Source organism: Peromyscus eremicus, chromosome 2, assembly GCF_949786415.1.
Source record: "Peromyscus eremicus chromosome 2, PerEre_H2_v1, whole genome shotgun sequence".
Taxonomy (NCBI): Eukaryota; Metazoa; Chordata; class Mammalia; order Rodentia; family Cricetidae; genus Peromyscus; species Peromyscus eremicus.
In genome coordinates, this window is record NC_081417.1 from 122,633,228 (window position 1) to 122,646,268 (window position 13,041).

Genomic DNA, 13,041 nt, shown 5'->3' on the forward strand with positions numbered 1-13,041 from the left:
CAGGGGTGTGTCCACCTAGAGAAGTGCTTTTGAAAAAAGAACTAACTGCGAAAAAGTGAAGACGTTCAAACCAACTCCAGAGCAATCAGAAGGAATGAGAAAAAAAATGCAAAGCTACATTTCAGCTGAGAAATTCTTCCAATAAACTAACAACAAATCAGAAGCACTCAAGACTTGGAGTCTCAGTATGCACTTTGGTATATGAAAGACAGAAACATAAATACCAAAGAGGCAAGGAAGCAGGTAAGGTTTAAAAAAACTGAGGCAAAGAAAGGGTTACTAAACTCATCCGCTGCCTGAGTTCATTTTCAACCCTGAAATCCATATAAAGGCAGGAGAGAGCCAACTCCAGTTAACCTTTGACCTCACCTATGCGCTCTGCCTCCTCAAACATGTCACGTGCGCGCACACACACGCGCGCGCACACACACACACACACACACACACACACACACACACACACACACAGAGTAATAAGTGACAATGACAATGGGGCTGGTATGATGGTCACCAAGTAAAGACACTTGCTGCCAAGCCTGGTGACCTGAGTGTGCTCGGAGACAATCAACTCCTGAAAGCTGTCCTTGGATCTCCACATGCACGCACTGACGCACACGCCCTCATTCGAACGCAAATGTGGACAAGAGCGTGCTAAGGACGTTTTAAAAAAAAAACCAAAAAACAAAAAAACAAAAAACCAGGCATGGTGGTACACACCTTTAATCCTAGCACTTGGGGGAACAGAGGCAAGTGGATCTCTGTAAGGACAGCCTGGTCTACACAGCAAGTCCAGGCCAACCAGAGATTATAATAAGACACTGTCTCACAATAAAACATTTAAAAATAATAGTAATAAATAAAATGGGGGACTAAAGAGATGGTTCAGTGATTTCGAGTACTTGTCCTTGCAGAAGACCTGGGTTGATTCCTAGCTCCCACACGGTGGCTCACATCTATCTGTAACTCTGGTTCCAAGGGATCTGACACCTGCTGCTGACTTCATGCAGCCCCAGGCACGTAAGTGGTACATACACAAAACAAAACATTCACACACATAAAAGCTTCAAAGAAACATGAAAATAAAAAATGTAAGCTGGGCGGTGGTAACGCATGCCTTTAATCCCAGCACTTGGGAGACAGAGGCAGGTGGATTTCTGAGTTTGAGGCCAGCCTGATCTACAGAGTAGGTTCCAGGACAGCCAGGGCTACACAGAGAAACTCTGCCTTGAAACCCCTCCCCCGCAAAAAATAAAACTATGACAATACAAGCCAAATATATCAGTGATAGAGGAACACATAGGTATTTAACTCACTTATTCACTGAAGGATTTGTGGAGGGGGTGTTAGAGGGCTGTGTGTATACATGTATACTTGTGTGTATACATATGGAGGTCAGAGGTTAGGTATCTTCCTCTATTACCCTCCATCGTTTTTTTTTTTTCTTCTTGAAGCAGAGTCTCTTACTGAACCTGGAGATCAATGATTGAGCTAGACCTGTGGTGATATATTGTGTATCAAATAAAGCTTGCCTGAGGATCAGAGGACAGAGCCAGCCTCTAGATTAAACATAGAGGCCAGGCAGTGGTAGCACACGACTTTAATCCCAGCACTCAGGAGGCAGAGCCAGGTGGATCTCTGAGTTTGAGGCCAGCCTGGTCTACAGAGCAAGATCCAGAACAGGCACCAAAACGACACAGAGAAACCTTGTCTTGAAAAATCAAAAAAAAAAATATCTAAAACAGTGATTTTCAAAACAGAAATAGAGTATGTTCATCTAATACCAAAAAAAGTACACTCAACTCCGGCTGTTTACAGATCAGTGGTTAAGAGTACTTGATGATCTTGCAAAGGACCCAGGCTATGCCTGTATGGTGGTCCGTAGCTGCCTCCATGTGCACTGCACACCTTTAGTCCAAACACTTGTAGTAGGTAGAGACAGATCTCTGTGAGTTGGACTGGAGACCACAGTGAGACCCTGTCTCAAAAGAAAGCATCAGCAAATAAAGATTTTTTTTTTCAGTTTCTTTTTTTTTTCTTTTCATCTAACTGCTTCTGCTTCATGCTAGGATTAAAGGCATTTGCCACTACACCAGTAAAAAACAAAACAAAAAAAACCTGATTTATTTAAATATATGCTTTTTTAAGGTAACAACATAAAAAGCTATACATATTTATTCAAGCAATGATCTAAACATCTTTTTTCATTCATAGAATCAAACCTGGGGCCTTCTACATGCTAGAATGACCACTAAGATACATCCCACTCCTTCAGAATTTTTTTGGGGGGGAAGGGGCTGGGTATGATAGTTTGCACTTGTAACCCTAGCATTTGGGGATCTGTGCAGTTAGACAGCTGCCATGTCTGTCTGTCTGTCTGTCTCTCTTGTTTTGTGTTTTTCAAGACAGGGTTTCTCTATGTAGCTCTGTCCTGGAACTCGCTCTGTAGACCAGGCTGGTCTTGAACTCACAGAGATCCGCCTGCCTCTGCTTCCTGAGTGCTGGGATTAAAGGCATGTACTACTTCTGCCTGGCTTCTCTCTATAGCCCTGGTTGTCTTAGAACTCCGTAGACCAGACTGGTCTTGAACTCACAGAGATTCTCCCTGCCTCTGCCTCCCTAAGTGCTCTTTAAAAAATTATTTTTCAGGAGTCTGGAAAGATAGCTCAGTAACTAAGAGCACTAGCTGAGTCCTGCGGTGGTGATGCATGCCTTTGATCCCAGCACATGGGAAGGAAAGGCAGACAGACCTCAGAGTTCATGGCCAGCCTGATCTACAGAATTCCAGGACACCAAGGGCTACACAAAGAAACCCCTTCTCAAACAAAACAAAACAACAACAAAAGGGAGCACTAGCGCCAGGCGGTGGTAGCGCACGCCTTTAATCCCAGCACTTGGGAGGCAGAGGCAGGTGGATCTCTGTGAGTTCGAGGCCAGCCTGGTCTACAGAGAGAGATCCAGGAAAGGTGCAAAGCTACACAGAGAAACCCTGTCTTGAAAAATAAAAAAAAATAATAAAAAGAAAGAAAAAGAGCACTAGCTGTTCTTCCAGAGAACCTCGGTTCAATTCCCAGCACCCACATGGTGGCTCACAATTATTGAAACTCTAATTCATTTCTGGAATCTACAAGCACTACATACACACATGCAAGTAAAACAATCATACACATAAAATAAAAAGTCTTTTAAAAATTAAAGAAATTGGCTGGGCGGTGGTGGTGGTGCACACCTTTAATCCCAGCACTCGGAAGGCGGAGCCAGGTGAATCTGTGAGTTCGAGGCCAGCCTCGGCTACCAATTGAGTTCCAGGAAAGGCGCAAAGCTACAAAAAGAACCCTTGTCTCGAAAAACCAAAAAAAAAAAAAAAAAAAAAATTTAAAGAAATTGTTCTTTAGTCATTCCTTGGCCAAAAATGGTGCTAGCCATATTGATCATCCCCATCAGCAGCTAGAGTCAGCTCTTGGTAGAGGAAAGAACACAAGTTTTGGAGTCACAGATACTTGTATATGAGTTCTAGCTCTATCATTTAATAGTTCCATAACTGTGGGGGCTTCCCTTTCCTCATCTGTGAAATGAGAGACCAAGGGGGAAAAAAATCAGAAATGGATTTTGCATGGGAAAAGAATGGCTGTAGCTATCATCATCAAGCTGGACATGGAGGTTGAAACTGTTTATGTGTTTGGGGGGTGGGGTACATGTATGCACCTATGCATGTAGGTGTGCTCACCCCTGTGAGCAGTTGTGGAGGCCACAGGCATTCATGGGAAGATTCTTCCTCTCTATATTTGCTGGCCAATGTGCTCTTGGGATTAGCCAACCTCTGCCCCCAGGGCAGACATTACAAACATTGCCACACCCACTTCTCCCCATTTTAAAACAGGGATGTTGACGACCTGAACTCAGGTCCTCATGCTTGCCCAGAAAGCACTTTACCCACTGTGCCATGGCCTCAGTCTCTTTGGAACTGTATCTTAACGTTACAGCCCCCACAACTTGTTAGACCAGGATAGTTACAAACTGTTAAGGAACGCCAGTCATGGTGGCATACACCTTTAATCACAGCACTTGGGAGGCAGAGGCAGGTGCATCTCTGTGAGTTGAAGGCTGGCCTGGGCTACAGAGTGAATTCCAGGACAGCCAGGGCCATGTTGAGAGACCCTGTCTCAAAACAAAACAGCAAAAAATAAAAACAATTTAGGACTCTATATAAGTAACCCACACCTAATATAGATTCTAATGTATAAGAACATATAATGCTCTGAACAAATAAAAAAAAAATGTATGTTAGAACAAACCTTTAAGCCTTGCTTTGCCACAAAGAAATCAGAATAACCAGCATCAGTGGACAAGAGCCCCACAAATCGAATCTCAGGCCGCTGCTGCAGAAAGGATTCCACAGCCTCATCAGTGATGTCGATGCCCCCGGAAATATCCAGGGACACAAGGCTGGGCAGGATGTCCTCCTGCTGTAACAGAAGACAAGCCAGGTCTGACCTGAGCTGCCTGTGATCAGAAATATCAAGGTGAAGCAGGTGTTTCAGTTGTCTGAAAACGGCAAGAATTTGTCGGTTGGCCATGGTCAGGCACTTCAGATAGTGCATTGTGAGAGATCTGAGCCGGTCCTTACAGGCGAGGAGTGCAGAGATATTAGTGACCAGAGTATTGGAGATATCCAGGCTTTCCAGGTGTGGTAACTGGGAAACGCTCGCTAGGTCTTCGTTCCAGAAGGACACGTTGGCAACGTTTAAAGTGCGAATGCCAGTGAACCGACCCAAGGCCAGTAGTCTTGAGTTCTGAGGGACACTAGTTGAGTCTAACAGAAGGCACTGCAGGTTGTTCTGGATCCAGGCACTGCTCTGGAGAGCGTGGACGATGTCTGCGGCTGGAAGCTCGGAGTCCACTGAGGTGGCGTCCACTTCGAGAAGCTTGTGATGGCAGAAGGCTTTTGTGAAGGCTGCTGTGGAGAGCCTGGATCTCTGGATACGGATCCGCTTCAGGTTTGTTCGCTTGCCCTGGAAAATGCTTGCTGTTCTGTCCGTCAGCTTGCCTGGAAGAAAAGCAGAACCGCTGACACGGACAACCAAAGCTCATGGCGTTCCTGGCTGCGAGGTGACAGTGAATGAGGAGGACAGATGCTGCCGGACGCTGTTCTGAACTCGTCACTAAGGTGACCCCCTTTCGATTTTACACTAACACTGCAGGGGAACTTTTAGTACTGTTAGATAGACGAGGAAACTAAGAGTTTAACCTGCCCAAGTCAACTGACGGAAGCTTGTACTTCGGAGCTCAGGCTTATCTACGCCAACCTTGTTCACAGAAACCAAACAAAATCAAATAGGGGGACAGACAACAAGCAAGGAACTCCATTATAATCACTTTGGGGTGGGGGTGGGGGTTCAGGGTCTCACCACATAGCTCTGGCCGTCCTGGAACTCACTCTGTAGACCAGGCTGGCCTCAAACACAGAACTCTGCCTGCCTCTGGCTCCCTGGTGCTGGGATTAAAGGCATGTACCACTACACCTGGCTTTTTCTGTTATGATCCCTTGAAATCAAGATACAGAATGACTTAACGAGCCACTTATCCCCATTTTTTTCTTTTAAAAAAATTTTAGATTGATTTATTTTATGTGTATGAGTGTTTTGCCCTCATGTGTCTATGTGCATCATGTGTGTGCCTGCTGCCCACAGAGGTCAAAAGAGGGCATCCAATCCCCTGGAACTGATGTTACAGATAGTTGTGAACCACCATGTGGGTACTAGTAATGAAACCTGGATCCTCTGCAAGAGCAACTAGTGCTCTTAACTGCTGAGCCATCCCTGCAACCCTGGAAGACTTTGTTGTCTTCATCTGTAAAACAAACAGGCTGTACTAGACTACATTTAGCAAAGATTTACAAAGCACTGTCTACATATGAGATTCCATGCTAAGCAATGGGCTTATCAGACACCTGTGGCCCCAAGAAACTCAATCTAGGAGGGCACACCAGTAGAAAATTAAAATACTTGTGTTCATAGTTGTAACCTATGACTGATAAAATTGGGACTGGTAAGCCAGGCGGTGGTGGCGCACACCTTTAATCCCAGCACTTGGGAGGCAGAGTCAGGCGGATCTCTGTGAGTTCCAGGCCAGCCTGGTCTACAGAGTGAGATGCTACTTTGATAAAAGCATAGACCCACTGTTTCTAAGAGTCGATGGCTCCCAGAGTTGGCAGTAAAAGTACCACCACCATGTTGGGAAGCTGAGGTGGGCAGAGCCAGCAGCCACAGCATCATTTCAGTCTTAGAATGCTACAGTTTAAAGCAATAGGTTCACAATAAGACAGATTCAGATGGAATAGTTTACAATGTGTGTAAAATATACGTAGGCTTGAAAGAGACAAAAAAGTGATATATACAGTTATATAAAGAAATGATAGTTTTTAAAAATAAAGTCTTCTAAAGTAAAAATTAATATAAAAAATAAGCCATGTAAAGATGGCTTATCACACAGAGAATCTGGAGTGTGTTGTCTTTGATATTCTTAACTGCAGAAAGACATTTGATTGTAAAAGCTGTTGAGTTATGCCAATATGTATATTTTAAAGGTACCTTGACTTCAAAATTTGGATGTAAGGATATGTTGCTTTGGAAAGGAGGCTCTGTTTTTGTTTCTACAGAAAGCCAGAAGCTATGGGTTTGTTCCAGATTAAGATACATCAGGTTTGACCAGCCAAGACCCTCTGAAAGGTCTGCGATGACACCATGGCCCAGATGATTCAACATCCAGTACAGTTTCAAGGCAACTGGCTCAGACAATACAGCCTCACGGACTACCCTATAATCCTAAAATTTTCTTTATGTCCCCATAAGAATACAACGCCCTCCTCCAGCAGGAAGTAGTAAGAGAAGCTACACCCAAATATACCAAACTGGCTTTAGAGGTGGAATTGGCTCACTCCTTCTCTAAACCCAAGCATATTCCTAAAAAAAAAAAAAAAAAAAAGGTTGAGAGATTCTTGTGTCCCATATCAGAAGAGCCCTCTGGTGTGGGACAGAGAAAAACCAATATTTTTATTTAAAACAGGTTGATTATAAATACAGTCTCTTTCTAAAGAAGAAAAGGGGATAGTTTAGATATGATAGGATGAAAGGGTAGATTAATGAACCTACTTTTATTTATTTATTTATTTTGTTTTTTTTGAGATAGGGTTTATCTGCGTAGCTTTGCGCCTTTCCTGGGACTCACTTGGTAGACCAAGCTGGCCTTGAACTCACAGAGATCTGCCTGCCTCTGCCTTCCAAGTGCTGGGATTAAAGGCGTGCGCCACCACCGCCTGGCCGAACCTAGTTTTAAAGAGTAACAACATGGCTAGGCGGTGTTGGCGTACGCCTTTAATCCCAGCACTTGAGAGGCAGAGGCAGGCGGATCTCTGTGGGCTCAAGGCCAGCCTGGTCTACAAGGCGAGTTCCAGGAAAGGCACAAAGCTACACAGAGAAACCCTGTCTCAAAAAACCACAAAAAAAAAAAAAAGACTACACTATAGATGTTGTTTAGTACCTTGCTGCTCTTGCAGACTCCCTAGGTTCAGTTCCCAGCACCCACACGGCAGCTCAAAACCACCTGTAACTCCAACTGCAGGGATTAGGGCCCTTAGGTGGCCTTCTTGAGCACCAGGCACACATGTGATATACATATGTACATGCAGGAAAAACACTCAGATACATAAAAAAAAAATCCTTTTTAAAAGAAAAGGTTTATGTGGTGGTGCATGCCTTGAGGCACAGGGGTCTCTAAATTGTTTGTTTTTTGGTTTTTCAAGACAGGGTTTCTCTGTGTAAGTCTTGGCTGTCCTGGAATTCTCTTTGTAGATCAGGCTGGCCTCACAGAGATCTGCCTGCCTCTGTCTCCCAAGTGCTGTAATTAAAGGCGTGCGCCACTACGCGCCCGGCTAATATTTTTTAAAGGGCCAGTGAGAAGGGTCAGTAGATAAAGGAGCTTGCTGCATAGTCTGACCGCCTGAGTTTGATCAGTAGAACCACATGGTGGAGAAAATCAACTCCAAGTTGTCCTCTGACCTCCGTTCCTTTGTACACACACACACACAAATGAATGTCAAACCAAAATTTTTGCTCTAAGAAAGCAAATCAAACATGACCTTTGTAATTCCGTCTCACTGTTTGTTTCTTGTTGCTGTTTTAATCTTTTACAGTTTATTTACTTGGTGGGGAGGGGACACGCCGAGGCCATGGTGCATTTGTGAAGTCAGAAGACGACTCCCAGAACTTAGTTCTCTCCTTCCACCGCGTAGGTCCCAGGGCTAGAACCTGGGCTGTCGGGTTTAACTGCCCTTACACTCACTGCCCTTACACTGAGCCTTCTTGCTGGTCTCTCCTTTGTTGTTGTTTCTCCCCCATCAGAATGTCCTAGAGCCCAGACTGGCCTCAGGCTCATTATAAGCTGAAGACCACTGATATTCTGACCCTCCGGCCTCCTGTTCTCATGTGCTGGATTCACAGGCATGTGCCATCAAGTCTGGGCTCTTTTTCGTGTACTGCGACTCACTAGACAAGTTCTCCACCACTGAGCTACATCTTCAGCCCCAAAGAAACTTTAAAGACTCACCTCCATAATGTAGAGAATAAAGGATGAGACTATAACAGAATGGTGGATAAATGACAATGGTTTCATTTTCTTTATCTATTAGGCTAGTAGCAAGAACAGCTTAGAAAGCTTAGATTATCCCGTAAAGACTGAGATAAAGTAAGAACTATAAATAAAGGTATTTTTCAAATAAGAAAGCACTGAGGTTCCTGAGGCTTCCAAAATAATACAGGCGATTGTCCCTGTCCCTGGATGCCCTCTAGAATTAGAGGGTAACTAAGACCCCACTGCTGAAGACACCATACACTTTGATTGTATAAGTCACTGAGTACTCAAGCTGGAGCTGAGTTGAAAGCTTCCTCCCTTGCTGGTCAGACCTGATAGAGTGCTGAAAGATGCTAAGTAGGCTGTTAGAGGAGAACTGTCAGTTCTTACTCAGCTGTGGACTACGCATGTATACTACACTACTGGGGTGCCAGGCACGACTTGGCCGCTGGCGAATCGTGGCAAGTCTGTCATAGGAACAACCAACTGTTCTTCAGCTGGAGTTGAGGTCCACGCCACAAGAGGGAATTCATCTCTGGTACTGTAAACTTGGTCAAAAGCCTGTGGCCAGGGAGGCAAAGGCCTTAGGAAGGAAGTTTCCACTGTTGTTTTGTTAACTGGACATGACCCGCCTGTGAAACTACCTTCTAGATACTCGTATGTCATAGGTCAGTGCTGCCGTCAGCTTATCACTGTTTAGCTGCTAAGACGGACTGACTGCGGGAGTTGGGGACTAGCCTGGCGGGTATGAGCACTTGCTATGCAGACATGAAAACCCCCAAATCAAAAAATCCGCAGCACTCAAGTGAAAAGCCCACTGTGACCACACATGTCTATCACCCAGAGCTGTGTAGGTGTGGAGATGGGGGCTGCTAGGGCTTGCTGGCTGCCAGCCTAGCTCCAGACTTGGTAAGAGTCTCAAGGAGCTAAGGGAGAAAATGGTAAGGGCAGATCATCTGATGTCCTCTTCTAGTCTCTGCATGTGTACACACAGGCACCCAAACACACACGCAAATAACACACCACACACACACACACACACACACACTCACACACACACACTGACTGAGCCCTAAATGGGTGTTCTCTATTACCCATTCCAAGGCTCATGGAAATTGCAGAAGAGAGGGACGGAAAGAATGGGAGTGTCATGGAACACTTTCTTCCTTCGTAACATGGTCACTGCAATCTTGTTTCCTCATTGGCTGTATCAGCACAAGACCTACACAAGACTGAGCTAGTCTGTCGGGGGGAAGGGAGTCACAAGGGCCCATCCTCCATGAGGATATAAATGTAATTAAAGGTTGCTGTGCACTCGGGGGTGGAGGGTTGTCTTCAATAGTATAACCACTGGTAAGGTGGGCCTGTGCTCCTGTAAATAACCCCTCGCCAATGACTCTGTAAGCTTCCTTAAGTAAACTCAGTGAGTCACAAAACAAAACAAAAAAAAAAGCATTTTAAGACTACACTAGGCCGGGCAGTGGTGGCGCACGCCTTTAATCCCAGCACTAGGGACGCAGAGGCAGGCACATCTCTGTGAGTTCGAGGCCAGCCTGGACTACAGAGTGAGTTCCAGGAAAGGCACAAAGCTACACAGAGAAACCCTGTCTCGAAAAACCAAAAAAAAAGACTACACTATAGAGAATGTTTAGTACCTTGCCAAGCCATCCTCTCAAGGAACTGATCAGCTATTTCGTGAGGGAAACGCCAATGCTCTGGAAGGCACAATGTTCCATCAGGTCTTTTAGAACACCATTGCTCTAAGTTAGCAATCAAGATATCCAGGCAGATGTTGACCAAAGAGTAGGGTGAAGCTTCCTCCTAAGTAAGCAGAAGAGGAAAAAGAAAAAAAAGTTAGAATTTGCTGTGGATATCATTCTGTATAAATAAAACACTGATTGGCCAGTGGCCAGGCAGGAAGTATAGGCGGGACAAGGAGAGAGGAGAATTCTGGGAAGTGGAAGGCTGAGTGGGGGAGACACTGCCAGTCACCGCCATGACAAGCAGCATGTGAAGATGCCGGTAAGCCACGAGCCATGTGGCAAGGTATAGATTTATGGAAATGGATTAATTTAAGCTATAAGAACAGTTAGCAAGAAGCCTGCCACGGCCATACAGTTTGTAACCAATATAAGTCTCTGTGTTTACTTGGTTGGGTCTGAGCGGCTGTGGGAATGGCGAGTGACAGATTTGTCCTGACTGTGGGCCAGGCAGGAAAACTCTAGCTACAAGAATTCATCTGCAATCATTCAACATAAAGTGGTCATTACCAGCAAGATGGCTCAGCAGGTAAAGGTACTCGCTGCCAAGCCTGATAATCTGAGTTTGATCCCTGAGAAGATCCAACTCCACAAGTAATTCTTTGCCTTTCATATACCACATACAGCAATACTAAATGAAACAACAACAAACCAACCAGCCAGGCATGAGAGTGCACATCTTTAATCCTAGCACTTGAGAGGCAGAGGCAGGCATATCTGAGTTCATGGCCAGCCTGGTCTAACGAGGACTACGAGGGTCCAGCCCCTCGATAGTCCCTCCCAGGGTCTGGGAAGAATCGACAACCAGCTGATAATTAATCTTTGAGGATAGAAAATGAATCTATTTAAATAAAAATCTTTAGTCCATACACTTTATTCTTCTGAGTCAGTTCTCTCTCTACACAGTTTCTATTCTGCTCTCATGCCGAGCTCCTTTCTTGCCTGATTTCTCTCTACAGTTATCTGCTGTCCTCTAAGTTCTAACTTAATTCTCTCATATTAGTTCTGCCCCCTCTAGGTTCTCATCCATCTAGTTCCTTCTCATATCAGCTCCTCTCCCATCTCCTACTCTCTCATCTTGTTCTTCCCCATCTGGCTCTTCCTCATCTTCCATCTCATTCCTCTAGTACTCTCTTCTAGCTCTTCAATCTAGTTCTTCCCATCTAGTCCGTTCCTCTCCAGTTCTTACCCAACTAGTTCTTCCATTCTCTCTTTTCCTCTCTCTCTCCTCCTCTCCATCTCCTTATTCTCTTCATTCCCCCCAAGTCTCCCAGAAATCCAGTTATAAACACAAGCAATAGCAATCCTCTGGCCCAGCAAGGTCATCAGGCTTGAATTCTTATGGAGTCATAAAGGCAGATAAGAATCTTCCTCAAGCAATGACCACCAGGCATTCTTTTACAACCCAAAATAGGAGTGATAAAAGAGGAGGTAAGAAGTTAGGGTTCTATTAGTAAGGTTGTATAGGAAAGGAGGGTCTCACCCTAAATTGCACAAGAAATAAAGTTATCTTCCTGACCTAGGAGACAAGTGTTTCCTTTGGCCTTGGATGCTTGATAGGTATTTTAGATAAATACACTGTTAGGAGTTGTTGGAAGCACACATAGCATTACAAGAAAACCACTGTAGGAACCAGCTAATATGTATATATATAGAAAAGCTAAAATATCACCAAGGGTTTTTTTTTTTTTTTTTTGGCTCTTTTGTTTTGTTTTGGTTTTGGTTTTTCGAGACAGGGTTTCTCTGTGTAGCTTTGCGCCTTTCCTGGAACTCACTCTGTAGTCCAGGCTGGCCTCGAACTCACAGAGATCTGACTGCCTCTGCCTCCCGAGTGTTGGGATTAAAGGCGTGTGCCACCACCGCCCAGCTCACCAAGACTGCTTAAGCCCTGGCTTGATCTTCAGAAAAGTCCTTGACTTTTCCAAGCAGCAGCTTTTGTGATAGTAGCTGAATTCCATTACATTTTCCTGCGGCTTGCAGCACTGGTCTTCATGGTGAGTTCCAGGCCAACCAGGCACATATAGCAAGAGCCTTCCTCAATAATAATAATAACGATATTGTTATTATTTCTGGAATCAAATGCAAACGGCAGCACAGCTTACCAAAACCTATGAGATAATGCTACGGCAGTTTGGAAAGTTCACAGTTTTAGGATTCTCAGTGCTTAAACTCAGAAGTTTAAAAGGGAGGGTGAGACGGCTGGGCTGGTACAGGCGCTTGCTGCCAAGCCTGACGCCTGAGCTTGCTCACTAGGGCCTGTATGGAAGGAGAGAACCAACTCGCACAAGTTGTTCTCGGGCCTCTGCACTCCCCCTTCACGTGGGCTCCCTCAAATACATTCACTTACAAACTCAGGAAGATCTCATATCAATAACTTCGTGGGTCCCAAGGTCCTAGAGAAACAGCCCAGTCCCAAATACAGTACATGAGAAGGGGCTACGTAGCTCAGGCTGGCCTCACACTCTCAGTAAATCTCCTGCCTCATCTGTCCAAGTTCTGGGATTATAGACTTGAGCCACCACGCCTGGTGTATTTATTTATATAATGTTTGGGGTTTTGAAATGAGGTCTGAATTGATGACCTGAAAACCTGAGCTCGAACAACCCTACTACCTTCGCCTCCTGGATAACTTGACCGCAGGCACAAACACGTTTGG

The 13,041-nt window shown here is 44.9% G+C and overlaps 1 protein-coding gene across 1 annotated transcript in view; it reads right to left on the reverse strand.

Moving 5' to 3' along the window:
• Positions 1-13,041, reverse strand: part of Zyg11a (zyg-11 family member A, cell cycle regulator) — a 38,779-nt gene that overhangs the window by 17,469 nt on the left and 8,269 nt on the right. The window contains exons 2-3 of the mRNA XM_059256029.1: positions 10,281-10,446; positions 4,293-5,044 (exon numbers count right to left, since the gene is read on the reverse strand). Coding sequence (XP_059112012.1) covers positions 4,293-5,044; positions 10,281-10,446 — 918 coding nt within the window. The remainder of the gene's footprint in view (positions 1-4,292; positions 5,045-10,280; positions 10,447-13,041) is intronic.